The 25,262-nt window shown below is 35.2% G+C and overlaps 1 protein-coding gene across 1 annotated transcript; it reads right to left on the reverse strand.

Moving 5' to 3' along the window:
• Window positions 1-21,432: 21,432 nt before the first annotated feature.
• Window positions 21,433-23,449, reverse strand: LOC124943677. Its single transcript, XM_047484156.1, has 4 exons — window positions 22,978-23,449; window positions 22,298-22,764; window positions 21,779-22,245; window positions 21,433-21,688 (listed from the first exon to the last, which is right to left on the reverse strand). Exons 1-4 carry the CDS (start codon window positions 23,447-23,449, stop codon window positions 21,433-21,435), a joined length of 1,662 nt encoding a protein of 553 aa, XP_047340112.1.
• Between the last annotated feature and the right edge of the window lie 1,813 nt (window positions 23,450-25,262).

Here is a 25,262-nt window from a genome sequence, read left to right on the forward strand (position 1 = left end):
AAGCTAAATTGTTAGGATAGACTAATAATTTATCAATTCCTCCACATTTTAGGCTGAATTATTGTTGAATTAATTTTAATTATTGTTTATTAAAAAAAAGTTACATGTTAATAATTTATTGTTTTGTTATTATTTTGGCTTGTTTATGTATATTTTATGGATAAAATAATTGTCTATTATCTATGTGTATAAATCATTTAAAAATTTCATGTTATTACTATTTCTATAAAATTTATTGTTAGTACATTTATATATATATAATTGAAAATATCATCAATCTTTTAACTTTTGTATGTTATGTATCAAATAGTTGTCTGTTATCTCTATAAACCAATTCTAAATTTTGTCAAGCTATCTCTATAACATAACTTTGATTTTTATTTGTATAAATTACTTCTAAATTTTGTTTGTTATTTATATAAAATAACTTTATCTGCTATCTTAATAAACCACTTTTAAATTGTCTACTATCTATAAAAAAAAAAAAAAAACTACTTTGTCTGTTATGATATATGTATAATTCATTTCTAAATTTCTTTATAAAATAACTTTGTATGTTATATATATAAACCACCTCCAAATTTTATTTGTTACATGTATATAAAATAGTTTTGTATGTTGTATATATAAAGAGAAACGATTGATAGATGAAATTTGGTAGAGAGATTTTGAGAGAATTACGTGACGCGATCTAATTCGTTGAAAAAATAACAAAATTTTCAAGTCAATGATGTTGTTTCTCTCCAAAATTTCCTCACTCTATCCCTCTTCGTATATAAATCACTTTTCAATTGTGTCTACTGTATTTATAAAATAACTTTTTTATATATATTATATATCACTTTCAAATTGTGTCTGCTATATGCATAAAATAACTTTGTATGTTATATATGTATAAACCACTTCCAAATTTTGTTTTTGTCTGCTATATGCATAAAATAGTTTTTTCTCCTATTTGTATAAACTATAAATTTGAGTTTTAATTTAATTAATCATGCTTAATTTGTTATATACAAAGTCTTCCCTTTTCCATTATCAAACCTTCCAAATTGTTATAAGATGTGACTTTCATGTTCTTAATGCTTCTTTTGGAAACTCTTAAATCATATTTGGAAACCCATTATATCAAACCGTGTTCAGTTGAAACGGACCAAACGGTCTAGGTTACATTTATCTTTTTTTCCCTCAATTAATTAATTTTATTTTCATTCTCTATTTTTTTTTTATCCTTTTTATCATAATTTTATTTTTCTAACATATTATAACAATTCTTATTTGCAGATTAACTATTAAATTAATTTTTATTTTTAAATTTAAATCTTGTTTGAAAATTTAGGTTTTGTAAGTGTGTTACAAATGATATGTTATACAAAATTATTTTATTTTAAAATATTAAAAAAATATATTTTAATGATTTTGACGAAATATATTAGAGTACGATAAAACAAAATTAAACTTTTATTATAAATAAATTAAAAAATATATGCATAAAATAAATTTTAAAATATACACACAATGAATGTATAGTAAAAAACAAAATATACAAATCTAAGATTAAACCATAATTTTTAATATTCACATATTTTTATATATTTTAATAATTAAATATTTTCAAATTAATGGTAAAAAAAAAACGACCAATCTAACGATGAGGATAACCATTTCGCGATTATGATGATGTACACATATAATTATATTTTACAAGAGAATATTCATTACGAAAAAATTAGTGTAATTTAGGGGTGTAAGTAAAACTGGAAAAACTTAATCGATGAAAAACCGACAAAAATAATTATAAACTTACCAAACCGAGTTTTGAGCGGTTCGTAATTTCTTGTACCAACTCAGGCCAGTTCGGTTGACGGTTTAAATAATAAAAAACCGACAATTTAACCGACTAAATATATACGCATTTTGATATTATTTTAACAGGTGTCTTTCTAGTCTACTGGTAAATGATGAACATAGTGTTTTATTTGATAAAGTATTGAACATTGATACACATATTTATTATTTATTTTTAAATTTGATGTTTTTTTCTTTCTTAAACCTATTTTAATTTAATTAACATTTAAAAATATTTTTAAGTTAAATAGTTGTTTTATTACCTAATTTATTAGAATTTTAATTATTTTGAATAATATCTATGAACTTTTTTTCCTTCTATAGTTTATTATATATATTTATTTATATATTTTTTTAATTTATTATATTTTATATGTTAATTTTTCAACGATTAAATTGATAAATCGAACTGAACCGATAACCGGTTAAACTGAACTGACGTTTAACCGTCAATAGTGGATAAAGATTTTAAAAAATCGACACCAACAATTAAAAATGAATTTTCGGTGAAAACACTGACCGAAAGGACCGCTGTTAGCATTCAAATTATGACAACGAAACAATTTAATAATATTTTGATTCTCTAGTTATTACTGGTTAATATTAAAATTCCCAAATATCATGGATGATAGATTATCTTAAAAAAATAAATAATTTTTTTTATCATTAAATTATAATTAAATATGATTAATTTTAATCAATTAATTAAAAATATATTTAAAAATATAAATAATAATAAATATAAAATTAATATACATATTAACTAAACTTATAAATTTAAAATAAAATTTATAAATTGACAATTAAAAATTAACCAAATAATACTAGACTACATTCAAAATTTATTTATCGGTTTCTCAATCAGACTCAAACTCAGCTCTAACCCCTAAAGTCGTTTCCAAACAGAGTATAATGTTCTTTCCTAGGTGGCCTCATTTATTTGTTTTTTAAATTTTATTTTACAAAATAGTTATAATGAAAAAGGAAATAACATGTAATTATATTATGTTTCCGCATTAATATTCACATGCTTAATATAAGCTGTTGATATAACTAAATGTTTTATTATTATTTTTTAGATGGAATGACTAAAATGTAGTCATATATGTGGACGAAACATTTCACATGAATTCTATTGGTGAATACAAATTTGTTACATTTATAACGAATTTGGAGACATTCTCCCATTATCATATAATAAATATTATAACCCAGGAAACCTTTTGGTTTCGTAAAATTTTGAGATTCGAGAATTTGAACCTCGATTTATGTGTTAAAAATTATTTTAAAATAAAATATTATTATAAAAAAATTTAAATAAATATTGATATTATTTTAATTAATTACAAAAATAATTAAATTTTGTTCAAATTTTGAATAATCGAGATTTGCAGTAATCAAATAACAATTTAATTATTTAGAAATTCTTTGATTTTAAACTAATTAAAAATAATTAATTTAAAAGATATTTCATTTGAGTACAGAGTCGCTAATTGATTTTTAAAAAACTAATAAAAGGCTTACGTATACAAATGTATTTTTAGCTAAAGTTTCGTTTTAGTTCGAGTTTGTTGATACTCGGGAAAGAGCTTTCACGCTTCATCCTCCGTACCCGTTTTCAAAACGGTCTCTACTTATAAATTTAGCTTTTGAAAATCAGTTGTATAACGTTTTATTTTAACCGATTATTTTTCTGGTCCTAGACATGTATATATATTTTAGCGTTATTTAAAGAATTGTAGCAACAATTATTTAAATGTTGGTACATATTACTGATGACAACTAGGGAGGAAAATGCTTGAAGAACATCAGTTTAAAAGGCATATTAGGGTTTAAAAATAAATCATAAACAAGCCTTTGTTAAAATATATTTTTTATGAAATATCTCATAAATATTTGAAATCATTTTCTATTTTTTCGGGATTTTTAGAAAATAGTTTGAGCTTCCAAAATTACAAAAATTATTTTGGAATTTGAAAATAGGAATCAAAGAGGCCTTAAGACCGTTGTCCTAGGTCATGGGTTCGTTTTATCAATCGGGCTAAAAAGCCCTCGATCCTAGTCGGAGATCCCTCGGTCTAGGTTCAGAATCCTCGGTCGAGGTACTAAGGCCTCTCGGTCCTTGGCTAGAATTCTCGATCGAACGCCTCAATCCTAGGTGGAAGTCATCGGTCTTGGGTTCGGGAGTTCTCGGTCGGATGCGAGACTCCTTAGTCCTAGGTTTGACTTCTCGGTTAGTTCTCTCGGTCTTGGGTGGAAGTCATCGGTCATGGGTTTGGGAGTTCTCGGTCGAGTGCGAGAGTCCTTGGTCCTAGGTCCAACTTCTTGGTCGGTCCTCTCGGTCCTAGGTGGAAGTCATTGATCCTAAGTTCGGGAGTTCTCGGTCAAGTGCGAGACTCCTCGGTTTGACTTCTCGATCGGATATAAAAATCATTGGTCAAACCTTTCGATCCTAGATGAAGAACATCGGTTGGACCTCTCGGTCCTAGGTTAGATTTCTTGGTCATAGTCGGACCTCTCGGTCCTCAAGAATATCAAAATTGCAGGTTTTGCAATTTTGATGGAGGCTTGAATTCTTTTATCCAAGGGCTTGGGTAGCTTCACAAAGCTCCAAGGAATATTTAGAACATCATCACAATGTATCAATCGACTTAGGTGATGATCAATTCATTCAAAATAGTTTATGGACAAAATTCGAGTTTTTGGTTTTAAAACTATTTTGTTAATAGCTTCTTTATACTTCATATACTTGATTGATACCAAAGCATGAACATTGGCCGTTCATTTGGACCAATTGAAAACTCAAAAAATTCATTTATTTTGAAAATTTTGATTTTGATCAAACACGATCAGGATGGATCAAACATGATTCAAATAGTTACCCAACAACCTTAGAAACATGTTAGGAAGTTTTTTAAGCCGTTGTTATTGAGGATTAACTCAAGAACAACAAACCCGATTTTTGGATTTTCAAAATTAAAATTTGGAGTTTTCTGTTTAATGTTGATTGATTCTAACCTAAACAGAAATCTTGGAAATGATCCTAAGATCGATTTCCAATCCTAAAATCCAACAACCAGACAACATACAAACTTGTGAAAATAGAAATATAATAATTTCAAATTCAAACTAGAAGTATGAATTAAAGGGTGATTAAAGGGTGATTGGAAGCATACCAAGGATTGAAGAACACTTATTAGGCCTTAAAGAAGCTTTTGAGATGCATGAATCCAAGCTTTATGGCCTTATGCAAAGTTTTCAAAAAATCCGAAAACTTGAAACATTTTTTTGGGGAAAAACGACTTAACGTCATTTCATTAAAAATTCCCAAAACGGGGAAAAAAATCAAATGAGTTTTTGTATTTTCCTAGACAAGTCTAGGAAAATTAAGTTCGTTACGGTCTAAAAACAAGTGAATTACAAACAATCATCAGAATTATAAGCAAATTTAAATTGCGTTTATCTCGCTATAAAAACAGCGTCTTTGGTGACTTCTTGATATGATACCTTCCAGTTCCTGCAGAGGTTCCAATTCTGTTCGTTTTTCGGGACTCTTTTCCACGTCTAGATATTTGCGTTATAGTCAGATACAATATCATCCCAGGTCTGCTCCAGACTTCTTCGATTCCTCGAGAATGCCCTCGCGTTTCTCTCCCGCCAGATGTTGTAAAATGTTGAGTCGAATCCGCATTTGAAAATATTTTACTTAAACTTTATGCCTTTTTCTTTTTTCACAGTCAATTCCTTGATTTTTTTTCCAGTCTCCTCATCTCCATATTTTTTGCAAATTTATTCCAAAGTTTTGAGGCAAATGAACAGTTCTCGAAGAGATGATCAACTATTTCTTCATCCCCTTCACACAATAGACAACTTGAATCTGGAATTTCCATGTAGTTCCTAACACGATCTCTCGTGTTTAACCTTTCCCGAAATGCAAGCCATATGATAAATTGGCGTCTTGAGATAACCTTTGATGACCAGACCAAATTAACACAATTTACTGTTTGCTCCTTCTCTTGGATGGTGTTCCACAATTTGCTTGAAATCATCTTCCCATTTTCCTCGACTTTCCATTGATGTACGTATATTCTTTCGTTGAATTGGATGTTATTGATATGTTCGAGAATGCGTCACCCCATCGGTATTCGTCTAAGTAGCGAATTCCATAGCCCGTCTTTAATGTCTCTAACCTTAGTAGCTATGCAATCCCATATGATCCTCACGTTTCTGAATTCTTCTTTATTGATTAACGGTTGGTCGTCATACTAGGGATCATTCCAAAACAGTGTGTTTCTCCCGTCTCCCCAACTAATATAAAAAATCCTGCAATATTGTTTCTTAGCTCAAGGATTTTCTTTAACGACCATCTCATACATTCGCTTATTTTGGATGTCCAAACGTTTGATTCGTGTTTCATAAACCGGGTGTGAACCCACTTGATCTAGAGTGATTCTTGTTTGCTCTCAATGGCCCATATGTGCTTATATGTCAACGCTTTATTCCATTCTATACAATTATTGAGCCATATGTCTCCTTCTTCCTTTGGTTTGCAATGTGCGGTACACTTAACCTTCTTCTCGCCTCTCCCGTGGCTTCCCCAAATAAAGTTTCTCATTAGCGCGTCAAGTTTTTTCATTACCTTCTCCAGGAGCACGAAGTTGGTTGAGGGCTTCAAGTGGACTGAATCAGCCAAAATTTATTTATGGTATTTTGGTTGTTCTTCACCCAACCGGAATATGCATTATTCATGCCTATATATGTAGGGGAAATGAGCACCGTGGTAGGGTGATCATTTCACCTTTTGAATCAACCGATATGGTGGACTAACAACGTCGTTTCATCTTTGAAAAACAAATATGATTGTCGTCCTTATTCCTCTGGCGTTCACGATGAAAAAGACGACCGCCAAAAAAATGAAGTTGTTTTGGGCATTGTTGGAGAACGCGGAGCGTTCCGTCAAGGCGCGGACGTTCCGTTCGCGTTGGAGGAGACGACATTAGAGCGACCGTTTGGTGATCTTCTACTTCGTGTGCGCGTCTTCTCCTGCTGCAACGGGAGACTCCGACTGCTTCTAAGCGTTGGATGACAATCCAACGTCCATCCAATGGTCACGACTTCGGCTGTAACCATTCTTCTAAATTTCAGCTCCACCCGATTGCAAATTTATTTTTTTATTTAAAACCTTAAGGGTTTATTTGTAATTGATTTTTCTTTCACCCTTTTGGCTTTAATTTTGATCTTTTAAAATACACAAAATATTAAAAATAAATATAACAAATATTTTGCCAATTTATTTTATTTATTTTTTTGTATAATTTTTGGTTAAATAAATAATTTTTGGGGATGAAATGGGTACCACATTTCATCTTAAATTATTTGATTTTATTCCTTGATTTTTTATTATTATTTTGAGATAAAATGAGTACAATATTTGTCCTAAATAATTTTATTTATTGGTTTGGTCATTGTCCTTAATTATTTAGGTTTTAATTATCAAAATAATTAATCTAATTAGTTATTTTATTAGGTTTTGGCCTTGAGATTAATTATTTTGATTTTATTTATTTAAAAATAAATCAAAATAATTCTTTTAGTTTTATAAATTGAGTAGGTATATTTTTAGTGCTTACCAATATAGTTTAAAAATTAGTCATATAGTTTAAAAGTTATTTTAGTCATTGAAAAATATCAAGTTATACTATTACAAACTCAATCACAATTTATCGATATGGCTTGTCTCAGTGAAAGACTGCAAAGACATTTTGACAATGTCTTCAATTTTTCAATAGAATAAGAAGATTGATATATACATAGTTAATGAACTAGAGACACTTTTAGCTGTTGACAAAGAAAATGTAATTTATATTTGGAGGGTGATCCGGTTGAAGAAGAGTTTGAAGTATTTTGAAAATCATGATGAGGGAGAAAGTGATAACCTAAGTCAAAACACTTTTAACGATTTAGATTGTGACAAGATGAGGGAGTACAGATCGATTTAAAATTTTTTAACATCTAAAACTTGACAAATGAACCTTTGAGAAAACCAAGTCAAAGACATTCTTATAATCTAAATGCTGAGATTACTAAGTTTATGGTTGGCATGACAATCAATCCCAGGACATATGTTAAATTGACAATAACCGAATATTAGCTATGAGAATAAAGTGACTTTGAAGTTAATTATTGAACACAATATTAGAATTAAAGTCATATGCAATAAATGGAAGTGTCATTATTTATTGTTTGTTAGCAAATATAAGACTAATGAGACTTGAATGATGAAGACATTTTTGTGAGAACATATATATTACACTAATAACAAGAATGAGTTGGTTACAACTCAATTCATTACTTTCAATTATGAAAAGAAGATAATGATGGATTCGTCAATTACATTGAAAAATCTATCTAAATTATGTAAGATGAAACTCCATGCCAAAGTTATTAGATCAAAGGCTGCGATGACAAAAAAATATTGTTTTGAAAAAATAAAAAGGGACACTTTGAGAGAGTACCAGATGTTGTTTAGCTATACAAATAAATTAAAATATAAAAGTCCAAGATCAACTGTTAAATTGAAATTTTGAAGAGATGAAGACACAAATGAGTTAATCTTTAACAATATTTATGTGTGCTTAAATGGTGTGAAAAAAAGTTGGATGTATGGTTGTAGACCCATAATTGTAGTGGATGATTATTTTTTAAAAACTGAATCTAAGGGACAACTATTATATGCAATTAATCGTGATAGAAATAATAAAATGTTCCCACCCGCATGGATTGTTGTGAAAACCGAAAGTACCAATTGATGTCGTTGTTTTTTTAATTGTTATTGAATGATATCAGATCTGATTATTTTGATGGTGTTAGTTTGAGTCAAATATGCAAAAGATATGTTTTCTTATTATATTCTCATTATTATATTGTTTAATTAGAACATTTAAATTGTTTGATTATATATTTATTGTTTATTCTATTGTATAATTACATGGAATGATAGTTTTACGTGTATTTCCTCGTCCTATTCCGTTTTAGAAAAAAAAACAATTTTCTTTTCTAGAAGGATCTTTCCTATTACAGATTTTAGGAAAGATCTGAAATTAAGGGAAGTTTATGCGATCCAAAATTAGTCGGCACCATGTCTTACCTTTCTCTCAAATCCCGAGTTTGATGAAGAACCGAAATGGTAACCTCGACTCGTGCACTACTTTTAGGAAAAAACATTTTTCTACGGAAGTTATGTTATAGAACCCCTTATCTTACCTTCCTCTCGAATCTCATAAAAAGTAGACAATAAAACTATCCTTTTAGAAGTTGTCATGTCTTAAAGATGAACAATCGAAATAGAGTTCTATGGTATAGATTTTTTCATTAGGCCTGTACAGGTTTTAGAATTGTACATTCTAAGACATAATAAGTTAATTGACTTCAAGAGTTACCACCTTAATTTACTTCTAAAAAAACTAGGAATAAAATCAGAGATTTATTTTTAAGGCTTTAGTGCTTGATTACGTATTAGGAAGGGTCTACTATGCTTTGTCATATATGCATGTCCTCATGGACAGACTCTACTCCTAAGTAGTTGGACATTGGATATTTTGAAGGTTATTACATTGGCATTCTAAATTCATAACTATTTTACTCTTGTGAGAATCTAAACTTGTATTTGAAAAGGATAGCCTTATTAATTTCCTAGAAGTGAGTATAGAAGTTCATTAGGATTAGAAAGTTAAAATAGAAGAAAATTGTATTTTAAAAGGATAGCCTTATTAATTTCCTAGAAGTGAGTCTAGAAGTTCATTAGGATTAGAAAGTTAAAATAGAAGAGTTGTGAACACCTTTTCCAAGCATGAAATGAGAGTGCAAAACAAAAGTGAAATGTTCAAGCTTGCTTTATGAAGGGATTGTTTCCATATAAATGTGCGGAATAATTTTAGAAGCACATAGGAATTTGTTCTCGTGATTTTTGGAGTATAGATCTCGAGATATGAGTTTTAGAAGTTAGGTTGTTTTCCAAACGGAAAAAATTGGCTAAGGCATGGCTTCAGTGATTTTCGTCCAAATGGCTTACTATCTACTTTGTAACATATCACTCAACAATCAAACGTTCGAGTTTGGATTTGAAATTTTTATAGATGATAGATCATGCTCTATAATCTATCTCGAAACATGGAATTTTCGAATTAAGACATTGGAAAACGTCAAAATGAATTTGGCAGATCAGTCAATACTCGGTTTTCAAAATTTATAAATATTGGCTAAGGCATGGCTTTAGTAATTTTCGCCCAAAATTGCTGACTTCCTATTTTGTGACATGTTATTCGTGGATCAAATAAAGTTAACATTCATTGATTCTTGTTCTTATAGATAACATTATGCTTCCCATGCATTCTGCAACTTTCCTCATGTTGAATCATGACTCGATCGTGGCGGTAGAGGTTTGACAAGATGATCATTCAAATTACTTGGAAGACATTTGATCAAACACTTGCAATTCATGAAAATTACAAAAGTGAGTGAATGCACTACTTTGTCACGATCGTTCCAGGATCAAATGACCTTTGTTTTGTCTGGTTCCGATTGCATTCGACAAAGGAGATCATCCTCTTCTTTCGATGATCATCTTTAAAGAAATCTCACCGACAATCGCAATGGATGAACTCGTTGAAGTTAGATCTTAGATAGAGAAGAAAAGATGCTCAACTGATGAACATCAATCAAATTCAGAATCGACCTAAACTAACCTAGTTTTGATCTCTAACCCTAGACTAAACACATATATCTAACCTAGAATTTCTAGCTGCTAAAGTTTCACCAAACTGATAATCAAACAATTCGAATAATCGTATAACATTCAAATGAACATAAACAAAACTTCAATTTGAATTTGAACTAACTAATGATTCAATTGATGAATGTATATCATATTGATTCAAATAGATTACAATGGACAATGTGTTACAATCTAAGGGATATAAGGACAATTAATATTATTTTCAGTATTTTCATTTATTCAGACTCACCCCTGACTTTATGTTTTATGTTTAAACCATCTTTATTTTCTGTTTTTAACAAAGTGGTCACCTGTTAGGCCAGCTCATCATTCAGACTATATGTAATTCTAAATACCCTCTTTTGAAGGGTATGAACGTTATTGAATGATTTTCTTCTCTCACATTACAGTTCTTTGATCTTTCTTCTCCTCATTTCTATCTATTGTCTTAAACCCTAATTTATCTTCATAGGTTACATCTTAGGGTGTAACAAATTGGTATCAAAGCCGACGATCCGACGACCGTGGTGGAAACACGGAACTAGGCGGACAACGACTCCTTGCGAGCAGCACTGACGTCGATTACACAATCACTAGAAGAACAAAGGAAGTGGATGGAAAACAAGGTTAACTCACTTGAACAAAAGCTTGAAAACATTTCTGTAAAAGAGAGCTCAGGACGAGTAGATTCAGCGGAATCCTCCCGCACTACACCAACCAGAGAAAGACATTATGTACCCCCAACCCGCTTGACTAAGGTTAATTTCCCGAAGTTCGATGGCGTGGATGTGGAAGAATGTCTCATTTGAGCAGAGCAATTTTTTTGAGTCAATCATACAGACGATGCGACTAAAGTCGAAATCGCCCCGATTCATTTTAAAGGGGATGCACGATTATGGTATGGATCCTTCATTCAAACTCGTAGTCCTATAGTAGCCCTCACTTGGCATTTATTTAAAACCCCTCTGCTACAACAATTTGGACCTTCTATTTGTGATAGTCCCATTAACCAACTCATGAATCTGAAACAGATAGGGTCTATACAAGAATATAACATGAGATATATGGCTATATCTCAAAAACTACTCAATATGCCTGATGAGTATGTGATTGATTGTTATCTGGGTGGAATACACGAAGAGATAGTGAATACAGTTAGGCTATTAAACCCAAGGTCCCTAAATGAAGCTATGGCAGTAGGCAAAGTACAAGAATCCACGTTCAAATCCCTGTTTACCCGAGGTAGTCTATACTCAAGTAACCCTCCCATCCTTCCTATACCAACCCACACCCAATCTAATTCTACTTGGCCACCATCTTCTAAACCAACTTATCTCCCACCTAAACCAACTTATTCACGACCAAATTACTCACCTACACACATTGTCTCCCAAAGGAATAAATACCTCCAACAAATAGATCCCAAAATCCTAGAAGAGAAGATAAGAAAAAGACTATGTTATACTTGTGATGCTAAATTCGATTCTACCCACCAATGCAATGCTAAGTTATTCATGATTAATGTAAATGAGACAGAAGACAAGGAGTCCCTATTAACTAAAGCTAGAGAGACCAGTGAGGTTATCCCTCAAGTGGATGAAGTATCTATATCTATACATGCCCTTGATGGATCAAAGAATTATCAAACTCTGAGGATATCTGGAAAAATAGGTCAGCTATCAGTCATTATTCTCATTGACACAGGGAGCACACATAATTTCATTAACAGTCGGGTAATGAGAAACATCAGTCATCAAGTGCAAAAAACAACTGCTCTACCTGTTAAAGTAGCTGATGGATCGAACATATTAAGCACATCGAGCTGTGAAAATCTCAAATGGACAATGAATGGCATCGAATTTATGGCTAACCTAAGATTTTTGGACATGGCTTCCTATAACATGGTTCTAGGGATAGAATGGCTCATCACTCTCGGTCCATCTACTTGGGACTTTGAGAGACTAACACTATCATTCTGCAAGAATGAAATTCTATTGTTCCTGCAGGGAGTAAACCAAATGGATATTTGTATCTTGGAAGGAGATAAACTTGAAAGAATGTTAAAGAAAGGTGCACAAGCAGCATTAGTGTAGATGATCATACCTCAAATGAATCAATGTCAATTGTTTCTACTTATTGGGGGAATTTGAAGAGTAGGGGGTGGAGGAATTAAGCCATCTGTTACTCCAGTTTGAAGACATCTTCTGACATCCCAACCACCTACCTCCGATCAGAAATCAAGACCATCAAATACCTCTTAAAGAAGGAACCAACCCGATATGCCTAAGATCATACCGATATCCCTCCCTCTAGAAGGCATAAATTGAAAGAATGGTTGATGAAATGTTTGAGCAAGGCGTTATTCAACCTAGTCACAATGCGTTTGCAGCACCAGTGGTCTTGGTTAGGAAGAAAGATCTGACATGGAGATTATGTATTGATTACAGGAAATTAAATGCTGCCACCATAAAAGACAAATTTCCCATACTTGTGATTGAAGAACTACTGGAGGAATTGCACGGTTCAAGAATTTTTTCCAAATTAGACCTTCGTGTAGGTTATCATCAAATCCGAATGAAACCTGTAAACTGCCACAAAACAACATTTAGAACACATGAAGGTTTATAGGAGTTCTTGGTAATGCCATTCGGAATAACTAATGCACCCTCTATCTTTCAAAGCCTAATGAATGAGATATTTAAACCGTACCTTCAGAAGTTTATCCTTGTGTTTTTTGATGACATTCTAATCTATAGCAGCTCAAGACGGGAGAAGTTGCAGCATCTAAGGTTAGTTATGGAATTGTTGAGAACTAATGATTTACTTCTTAACAGGAAAAAAAATGTGAATTTGGGTGCATTCGAATATCATATCTGGGCCACATTATTCACAAAGAAGGAGTTGCGGCTGACCCCGAGAAGTTACAAGCAATGGAAACATGGCCAATCCCCCAATCAATCAAGCAACTACGAGGATTTCTGGGTTTAACGGGGTACTACAGAAGGTTCATAAAGGGATATGGATTAATTGCCAAGGCTTTAACTGACCTATTAAAAAAGGGAAAGTTCGAGTGGAAACTAGAAGCACAAACTGCATTCATGGAATTGAAGAAGGCCATGATGACACCCCCTGTTCTAGCTTTTCCAGACTTTGCACAACCATTTGTGGTAGAAATGGACGCGAGCGACATTGGAATTGGGGCAGTGCTGATACAGAGGAACAAGCTGATCGCTTTCATCAGCCGAGCCATACTAGTAGCCAAGAATCTGTCATCCACCTATGAACGCGAACTAATAGCTCTTACATTTGCCGTGGAAAAATGGCGATCATACCTTCGCTACAAGACCTTCATTGTCAAGACCGACCACGAAGCATTGAAGCACCTTCTGGAACAAAGAGTCCAGACTCCTGCTCAGGAGAAATGGCTGTATAAACTTATCGGGTATGATTTCACAGTACAATACAAAAGAGGAAAATAGAACATAGTGACTGATGCTCTATCTCGTCATAACAATACGATACAATGTGCTGGTATATCGGTCTACCATTCTCCAATCATAAAACGTATAAATGAAGCTTGGAAATATGATCCAAATATGATTAAACTCATTCAAGAGTTAACTGAAAATGAAAAATCTCACCCAGGTTATACTTTTATCGATGGGAGTTAGAGGAAAAATGGCAAATTGATGGTAGGATTTGATAGCGAGCTCCGTTCTATTTTGATCGCAGCCACGCATTTAAATCCAATGGGTGGTCATTTAGGAGTATTAGTAACAACCAAAAAGCTGTAGTTGGGTTACTTCTAGGTGGGAATGTTAAAAGATGTACGGGACATTATTCGTAAGTGCGATGTTTGTCAACGGAACAAGATCGAACCAGTGGCCCCTAAAGGTCTCCTTCAACCTTTACCCATACCGAACCAGGTCTGGCAATCCATTTCAATGGACTTCATTGAAAACCTTCCCCTAACTGGAGGAAAAACCATAATCTTGGTAGTAGTGGATAGACTCTCCAAAATGGGACATTTTATCGGGTTAAAGCATCCATTTACTGCTAAAAGCATTGTAGAGGTGTTTATCGACAACGTCTATAAACTACATGGAATGCCCTCATCTATTGTAAGTGATAGAGATAAAATATTTCTTAGCTCGTTTTGGAGAGAATTTCTTAAACTGCAGGGAGTTCATCAAGCATTGTCCACCGCCTATCATCCCCAAACAGCCTATCATCCCCAAACAGACGGGCAAACAGAACGAGTTAATCATTGTATTGGTACTTACCTGCATTGTATGGCAGGTTAGAAGCCTAGGCAATGTATTAAATGGTTACCACAAGCAGAATGGTGGTATAACACGAATTTCCACTCCACGACGAAATCCAATCCTTTTGAAATAATCTATGGATACGCACCTCCTATCAACACTCCTTACTTAGGCGGAGATTCGAAAGTAGATGAAGTTGATCGTTCACTGTTGGATAGATGTATAGAGAAAAAACATTAAAACTGCTGAAATTTCATTTGAGTCGGGCTTAGAATCACATGAAATAGCAGACAGACAAACATCGTACTGAAGCACAATTGAAAATTGGGGATTGGGCTTTGGTCAAGCTCTAACCTTATCGACAATTTTGGTCCGAGGAAATCTCCATAAGCTCCAGAATAAGTTCTTTGGGCCATTCATAATTAGTGTGAAGATATGGGAAGTGGCTTATCGATTGGACCTTCCAGTGGGATCAAGAATCCAAGCGAAAATACTGCACTTCCTGAGATGAAATCGCAAGCCTTAACTCCAGAAACCATTGTACGAGAAAGACAGATAGGTGGTAACACAAGACAGGTCCTAGAGAAATGGACAAGACATGCTGATGAAGATAATACGTGGGAAGACAATGAAGCAGTTGAAATTGCACATCCAGAACTAGTCGCGAACTGGGGAAGAACAAGATAGCGTTCGTTTCGCCGAGGTCGTCGAAACACTGAAGAGAAGGGTATTGTTACGATCTAAGGGATATAAGGACAATTAATATTATTTTCAGTATTTTCATTTATTCAGACTCACCCCTGACTTTATGTTTTATGTTTAAACCATCTTTATTTTCTGTTTTTAATAAAGTGGCCACCTGTTAGGCCAGCTCATCATTCAGACTATATGTAATTCTGAATACCCTCTTTTGAAGGGTATGAAAGTTATTGAATGGTTTTCTTCTCTCACCTTATAGTTCTCTGATCTTTCTTCTCCTCATTTCTGTCTATTGTCTTAAACCCTAATTTATCTTCATAGGTTACATCTTAGGGTGTAACACAATGAGAACTTACCTTAAGAATAGAAGTACATTAGAAGAAGAAATGCAGGCGATGAAAGTGATCCATTGCAGGTGTCTTCACTAGAGAAAGAGTAGGGTTGTCGGAGAAGTCGACCTTAAAACTCTCTCGCTAGGTATTAGTTCTCATATGTGGATCTCTCTTTAGTATTTTAACAAATGATCCAAGGTCAAGTTAACTTCTAAAAATGTGAGGAGTAACATATTTAAATACCCCAAAATCAAAGGTCAATTTGAGAATTTCCAATTTTAGGCGGTTTCAACTAGCAACTGACTTAATGAGTCATTTGGGCTTGATTTGAGCCTTAACTATGTTGTGGCCAAGTTGGATGGATAGCCCACACCAAGACCCCCTACGTTTTTAGCTTTAAAATCACTTCAATTCATCAACTTAACACAATGATTTATGAATTTTTAATGTTTATGTCCTCTTCAATTTTGTTTTTTGACACATGTTTCTTACGGGCGATCTCCTAGCCAACATATATCGAATTAAATATTGTGGTTGATACCAAGAAAAGTTAACTGAAAATCTTTCTATTGATATGTTGTAGAGCTTGTGGTGGACCGTAGCTCAAGTTCTCGCTTGAAAAAGTCGGGCTATCTTCAGTTAGCCTCTTAGGCTAGACTGTTCACTTGAATCTTTTTCCAATAATCTTTTGTATGGGTTAGAGGTTGAATCAAGACCTGAGGACGGTGCCATTAGATTTGTGTGTTTCTTGGCTACAATTTTGTTAATAATTCTGTTTCCTAAGATGGGCTGCAGCTTCATCAATCTTCAATTAAATGCAAGTTATCCATTTCGGTGACACTTTAGTACGTGCGACCTCACATGAGTTGTGGGTCGAACTGGATGGCTTAGTTGGTACAAAATTAAACTTAAGAAGCAAATATTTTCAATGATAGGTCATAGACTCAAATGTGTTTAGTGGATACAAAGTTATGGCCCTTGGAGTGGAGCCTATTACAGATTAGCTCCTAGAGTTGAACTATGTTCATTCACTGCCTTGTTTTCAAATGTCAATGAGCTATGGACTACAAATCAAATTTAGGGATGAACACAATTGTAGGGAGTCCTCTTACCTTTCCAACACAACTAAAATCACTCTCGATTGAGCCATGGGGAACTTTTATATAAAAGAGGTGTTAATGTTAGACTTCAGGATGAACACTTCTTACTATTATCAAATGTAGTGAAGATCTAAAATTCGGATTGCTATTCCGTTTTCGCGGGGAGATAGAGGACTATTACATCTTTCCAACTCAAGAATCATTGAAAATTGAAAATATTAAGAATTGAGTGGGAGCGATTATGGTGAAGGCTAACAATCTGCCTTTTTTTTGGACGTTTAAATAACCAAGTCAATAGCACCTTTAAGATGTTCTTGATGATTTCCAGAATCTAATCGAAGGTGGCGGCGTTCTGACGACAACTCTAGTGAACGTCTTGATTTATGATCCAACAAGAATTCAGAGCATGAGAATTTCCTAAAGAATAATTGCATGAACATCCACTAGATTATATTTATGATGAAACAAAACAAACAATAACTTGTCAATCCTACAAAAGATCAACGAGGTCCAAGAAACACACATATTTTTAAGTGGTCCACTAAGATTTTAATTCAAATCTTGGAGAGGTCTGACGTATGACTTCATAAAGAAGGTAACCATTTCCTATCATGTATGAACTAAGAATCGTAATGGATGAGTGAATTACTATAAAAGCTAGGTTTATGCTTCTTGGAATGTGAATGAAGTTGCAGCCTAACGCTTGAGCGTTATGTCTTAGACGATAGGTTTGAAGAACTATTGTGAAATTTCGAAAATAATCCCTGCCGTAAACGAGGGATTTTCCAATGTGTGCAAAGCATAGTTGACTTAATTATTATTATTTTTTTTTATATTTTCTTAATACGGTATTGACACTTATTCATTTTCAAATTCTGAATAAAAGTACACAATAATCAACCATGGATAAAACACTCACTTCTTTGACATTTCAAGAAGAGACCATGGAATTACTCCATGTAACTAGAGGATCTTCTATTACTGATCAATATCATTTACAAATTAGAACAAATGTCACTAAGTTTTAATTTAATTTATTTTTACTAATTTCCCTATTTTGAAGTAATTTTTCCTTTTATACAAAAATGTTATCTAAATAGAATATTTAGAGTAGGTTAGCTAGGTTACAATAACATTATCTCAACTAAATGAATAACTTGATGAGATACAACATGTTTCCGAAGGAATTTATTGACATTGTTCTATCTAAGCTCAACTCCAACTATGAATATATGAGTGAGATTATTGTCTGTCCCAAAGAGACTCAAACTTATTGTCTTGGAGATCAAAATGATGTCATTTTGATAAATTAGACAAATAAAAAATTATATACATATATGACATAAACCTTAAACCTTAAATCCTATACCCTAAATTCTAAAAAATTATATAAATGATATCTTATTTTAATATTCAATTTTTTCTTTCCTCTATCTACTATTTTCTCTCCTACAAGTGGGACAATCTATTGGGACAGCACAGATCCTAATTCAAAATATATATGTGTTTTCAAATAGGAATGGTAAAAATTTATTTGATTAATTATTATTTTGAAACACAATGGTAACTTTTTAAACTAGTTTTGCCTTAGAGGGTCTTATGTTATAATGATTTTCAAAATACTAAACATCAAGTCATCAAGTCGTTGTAGTATAGAGGGTCTTATGATATTTTTTTGCTGTATTCAAAAAGGATTTTTTAGTAACACTTTTCAAGTTCTTCTTGATTTTGTGTGCTCTAGTGTCAATTGGTTAGTTATGGGATTTAACAACTTTTTTCAGCCATTATTATAGATTTTCTCCTATTATTTGACTATGTTCAATATTTTAATCCATGTATATAATATTTTTGAGCAGTGGCCTTGTATTATTTTCATATATATACTTAGCATGCTTATGAAATGTTATGATCACATGATTGTTTAGGCTTGTCATTAAAATATTTATCCATGTACATATATGCTTCTTAGTTTTAGCATCCATGCTTGTCCTTCACTTGTACATATTTTGTAGTATATACATACCTCACATGATCAGCACTTACATGAATCATGTATGCCCTTACACGATTGTTATGCCTTGATTGATTATTATTGTCCATCCATACCTTATGTGAATCATGTATATTTTATATGATCTTGTGTATCCTCATTTATATATTTATTATTATTCTTCACAAAAGTCATATTAAATACATTTTTTTTTTATTTAGGTACTACGAAACTATTGTCTACATGATCCACTGTCTATGTGGGAATCATACTTAGCACTAGGATTAGCAGGGTAGGACAAGATTAAAATCGAATAAAAAGTAAAGTGTGAGAACGCTTTCTAAATGGCCAAAATCATAGTACTAAAGACCGTCTAATTAGATGGGCATGTGAGACATAGCGTCAATGCCATTTTCCACACGTAACCAAACACCAAATCTATTTGAAAGAATTTATGATTCTTGTGTTCTTACACCAAAAATATTTTTTCATAATTGTGCGAGAAAAATTATTGGGGCGACTCTTTTGTCGATAGATTGATCTTAATTGTAAAAAGCTAAAATGAGACTTAAATTAAATCTACCATTTTATTTTCAATCTCGGAAGAGATTCAAAGTGAATGTAGTTTTGGGATTTAACTATAAAGTCTAATTTGATTTTACAAGATTTTCTATATATTTAAAAGAATAATTTTTTAACCACATAATCTGGCAATGTTGGAAATTGATGTGTAAAGGTGGAGGTGGAAATTACGTGGATAAAAAATACATGAATTTCTTGATGGCATGATATACGTGAATGTGGAAATTGTTAGTACTCTAAATTAAGGACTTTTGAGTAAAAGTGAAGGTGTTAGGATCTAGGTCGCGGCTGGAGGACCGGGGTTGGGCCGATTAGCGCGTCTCACTCAAAGGGTGGTGATTAATCCGGTTAGAGATTAACACCGGGGTTTCAATACTACACAAACTGTCACAAACCCTTGAACCAGGTTCAAGCGCGGAAGAGGTTTGTTTCAGGTTGAAGCAGCACACACACGAGATAGGCAGGACCGGTTTTGAATAAGACAGGTTTGGAAGTTGCTGGGTCGGTTTTGGATCTTAGTGATTCGGTTTAGGTAATGTAGAGTTGGTCAAAGCGGTGTAAGTAGGTTAGTACAGATCGGTTAGAATGTAGAAACGGCAGAAAGTAAATAACAAGACAGGTTTTTATGGATGTTCGGAGATGAAACTCCTACGTCACCCCTTTCTCTCGAAACCGCGAGAAGGATATTCACTAAGGAATACAAACACAATCCGATCGAGACTTATTTCCTGCTCGATAACACCCGTACAATTTTAACCGAAATTGTAGAATTACACTTCAACTTAGCACTTAAGCTTTCTAGAGATAGAACACACTCTTATCACTTATAAATTAATTGTCTACTGTGTCCCGCCTTTACTTCTCTTTAGCTCCTCCTTTTATAGGTGAAATGTGCCAACGGTCACATTTCATTTCCTTGAATTTGATTGGTTGAGCAGAGGTTCAGTGATTTAGACCTGACGGTCAACTTTTCAGACCTGGCGGTCTGTTCTTCCAGTGTGTAGGTCAAACCGGCTAGGTTTGTCTTTTACTCAATGTGGTAACTGTCGGTTAGACAGTTGTCTGTACTTGGAAGATTGCCTTTCTGATTTATCCTGAAGTGGAAAGATCTTGTAGGACGGTTTTCTGCAGCCTACAGACTTTCCTCAGACTTGTATGAATATGGAAATGTTCAGTCTGTTCCTTTGGTATCATTCTCAACAGATACCCGAAGTATCTTCTTATGCTGGTCGATTATTTGTCTTAACCGGATGGCTTCCGGTTATTGCTTTGGCTTTTGGTCGGTTAATGACCGACTATCTGGTGTTTCCGGCCTTCGGTTTTGACCGATCTTGTCTTTTCTTGTTCGGTCAGGTTTTTGTTCGGTTTGATAACTTGACCGGTGGAGCTTCTTAATCGGTTCATTTATTTGACCGGTCCGGTTCTTTGTCTGTTCCTGCATAGAAGATTTGTTTGTGTTAAGTTCTATTAACCGGTTTAATTTTATTTAACAATTTCTCCCTTTTTGATTATTTTATTTAAAATTATGTAAGATTGCAAATGTAGGTCGGTTTTTTGAGTTTTATTTGGCCGGATTTTTGGAAAACTGATTTGGGAGGATTTTTCAAAAAATTTTGTAAAATTTTGGGAAAAATTTTGAAAAATTCTATCTTTTTATCTTATCAATTTCTCCCTTTTTAATTATTTTAATTAAAATATTCAAAATTAAGTCGGAATGTGAATGTAGGCCGGTTTCCAAAAATAACTATATATATATATAAGTAAAGATAACCGCAAAATGGCAAAATATTATATATGTAAAAAAAACTGAAGTAAACATAAGTAAAGGTGGAAAAGAGAGCCCCTATTAGTTTAATTTGGATGGCAGGAAGTCATCCATCATCTCATCTGTTGGTTGTCCTTTAGTCGGTTGATCCGGCCTTGAAGAAGAACCTCTTGCTCCCGTGGTGTCCTGGTGAGGAGAGAACTGTTGAGCGACCGTGCTGACTAGAACCGCATTGAAAGCTCGCTGTCTTGTAGGTCGCGGCTCGAGATCCTCTTCGAAGTCATCCTCGGTTTGCAGAGCCAGGTTCGGTAGAGAGTCAACAGCTGTCTCGGTGATTCTGCCCAACATCTCGGCGACTTGAGCCTTCCTTGAAGGAACTTTCCTCTTTCGTGTTGCCGGAACCGAAGAGGAGGGAGCCGCCTTGGACTTCTTGTGAGCCTTGGCATATTCGTCGAGCCTTTGTTTTTCAGCGTTTAACCGCTCTGCATCCTTGGCCTCTTGAGCTGCTATGGTCTTTGCAAGTGCCGGATTTCTGGTCATTGAGATCCGTAATCGTTCGTTGAAGTTCGCATCAGACTGTGGTGCCTCCTTCTGTGTTCGGTTCTGTTCATCCAACGCATCCTGAAGTTCCTTAGCCGCCTGAGCGTTTGCCTCCTCAACCGCTTTATCGGCAGCCAGCTTGACCTTTATCAGTTCATTCACCTGTTCGGTGACCGCCTTGAGATCGGCCTCAAACTTGGTGTTCCTTTCCTCAAGACTTGCATTCTTCTCCTCAACGCTTATGACCCTGTCGAGTGTTGAACCGACTTCGGTGCTTGACCGCCCCAGGTCCTCATCGACCTTTGTAAGCCGTTGCTCGGTCTTCTCTTGAAACCGTTCCAAGTCATCCACCAACTTTGAAGATGAATCTTCCAAGGCTATGGTTCGCTTAAGATGAGCGTCGTACAGAACACTCGTCACGGTAGTTGGTTTCGACCGACGTGATCCGCTCGTTTGCCTTCCCAAGATCATCCCTTGTTGTCTCGGCCATCCTGAATGCCTGAACCGCGACCCTCTTAGCTTTCTTCTTCCAGGGATTAACCGCGTCGTTGACAAACTCTTGAATGAGAGACTTGACTCTTTCTTCTGTGACGACCGGTTCTGAATCCCGAACTTGATCAGATTCAAGATTGTCGATGAAAGGAGGCTCTGACCTGTCGTCGGTTTCATTGATAGCCTGATCCGTTAGAGGAGACTTATCGCCTGGGTTCTGACCGTCAACATCCTCATGACGCGGAGAGTGCGTTGTATTTTGCTGTTCGCGCACCGCTTCAAGCCGCGCCACTTCGTCGATTAATTCTCCTTTCTTTACCGCAAGTATATCCAACACCAAGAGTTGTAATTTAGACTTCGGTGTTCCCGCAACATACCTTTCTGTAAGTTTTCGAATATGTTCGGTTAGCTTTTGTAGCCGAGCACGCGGTTCCACTATTGCGTGTCGGTCCAAGGCTTCGTTGGGATCCTTGGCTTTTGTTAGGCTGATGACGTCTTCCTCTATCTCCATCAACCTATCGAATCTTTGTCCGGAGGTTAGGCCCGGTAGCATATGTTTGAAGAATTTGTCGCACCGGTACCCAAACCACTCACTGTATACTTCGGAAGCCGCATGAGCTTGCAAATCGATTTTCTCCATGATTCTGCGCACTATAGTTTCGGCTACCTCCTGGTCGTTGTTAACGGGAACGTTTTCCTCCCCAGAGTCGTCTGCACCGGTTTCTTCAAGTTCAATACTGGCCGATTGTTCCTGTTCTATCGGTCCTTTTTCTTTACCGGACAGATTTTCTTCGGTATTATCTGAAGTAGTTCGGTCTGAGCTGGAGGCCAAATCGTCCTCATCTCGCGTTTCAGAGGGCGGATCCGCGAATTCTATCGGTTGTTTGTCCTTCTTGCTTCCGGATCTGCCTTTTACCGGAGCCGGTTTCTTAGCGGCAGACTTCTTCCTTCGGCCACCTGTAGAACTGGGGGCCGGCTTCTTCTTTTCTAAGAATTGGCGAGACCTTATGATCTTGCTTGAAGGAAGAATAACAGTCAGACCGGTGTTGATGTTGTTGTGGAGCATGATCTTCCCGAGTTGGATGGCGTATCCCCATGACCGGGTGGAATCCGGTTTCACCATGTCTTTTAGATTGTTGAAAACCTCCTTTGCCCAGTTAACATTTATGTCGTTTAGTAGACCGGCAAGCATCTCGATTTTTGCCTTGGTGAGGTTGTCGAAATTTCCACCTCTCGCCTGAACCGACTTGGTGAAGATGTCACAAAGCGGTATATATTCCGGTCGCAATGTTGATTTCTTTCCGGAGACCTCTACAGGAACCGCGGTTACCGAGAGAATCTGGCAAGCCGCCTCGAATGTTTCTCGATCTAGATTCATTGAAGCGTTGCGTCCATCTGTTGGTAGGCGTAGGATTTCAGCAACCGACTCTTCGGTTATGTCGAACTGCTGACCGCTGACGGTTGCGGTTATTGTTCTGCCAGAGAGAGATGCGGTTTTAAAGAATTCTTCGACCGCTTCCTTGTATAGAACAAAAGGACCACCTAAGAAGTATTCGAGACCGGCCTCGGAAATCCGGGATAGAACTTCCTTTGCCGGAGCCGAACCGTTTTGTATGATTTCCTCAAAGTCCACCTAGATGATATGTTTGAACAATGCGGAATCACGACCCATTGTTGATGATTGAATCGAGAGAGCAAGAGAAAAACCGCTTTGAGAGAGTTTGAGAGCTAGAGAGAGAAAGTTGTTTCGCGTAAGAATGAAATGAAATGGCCAAGGACCCTTTTTATAGGCGCGGTTTTGAAGCCCAACCGTCGCAAACCGTCCCATCACCTTTAGGCGGGAATTTTCCCTCCAAGTGAATTGGGCGGCAAATCAAAGGGCGGTAAGTTAGAGCGGGAAACCAAGGGCGGGATTTTTGAGCGGGAGTTTTTGGGCGGGAAATTTCTCTCCAAAGATTTTAAGTGGTCTTTAAATTTCGGTTTTGATGAAGCAGCCCCTTTTTGAAACCGTTTTATGAAGTGATTTGTTGACCGCGATGATGCGGTGTTTTGACTTTGACCGGATAGTTCAACGAATACAAATTTGTTTATCGATTTTAACCGGTTAGTTAAATGAGTGATCTGAGTTTTTGCAACTTTTGACCCAGTTATGAAACTGAAATAGATTTTCATTGAATAAAGGTGCAAGATAGAAACCGATATATGAATCGGTTTGAAAATATAAAAGGAAAGGAGTACAAAAAAGATAACGATACAACTTAAACAATAACCATCATAGAGAACTTGTCCTCCACCTCATCCACATAAAAAATGTTTGAAAGAGATGCCGGTGTACCTGGTCCAAATTCTGGACGGTACTTGAGAATGAGTCGACTGATATGAGGAGCATAGTCGAGACCTCTTTTGGTTAACACCATAGTTTTCAGGTTGTTGAATATGACCGATGACCAATTTATGGGGGCATAACTCATAATGTAGGTCATCATGTTGTACACCTTCTTGGAGTAGCGCTGGTTGGGGGATTGACAGATTAAGGAGCGATTGACAATTTCAAGGAGAAGCTGGATGTGGAAGCGAAGACAGGTCTTTAGCCCGTTGTTCTCCACCGGCACCCCGGTTCATGAGAACATCCAAGCATAAGATTCCGCAGCGCTACCTTCCCGGGGCGGGAAGTCCGAAAACCCTTTGGTGGGTAGGTTGAACATTTGAGCAAATTCGGCTTCATCCAGCCAGAAGTTGTGATCTCTCACCGTGGAAACAATGTAGTTTCCTCTTATGCAAGCACTTCTGAAGAAAGTTTTGACATCCTCAAGGAGTATAGGGCCGGATTCTTCGAGAAAGGTGCGAAGACCGGTGTCAATGAGGGATTCAAACAACAT

This window comes from Impatiens glandulifera, chromosome 1 (assembly GCF_907164915.1).
Source record: "Impatiens glandulifera chromosome 1, dImpGla2.1, whole genome shotgun sequence".
Classification (NCBI taxonomy): Eukaryota; Viridiplantae; Streptophyta; class Magnoliopsida; order Ericales; family Balsaminaceae; genus Impatiens; species Impatiens glandulifera.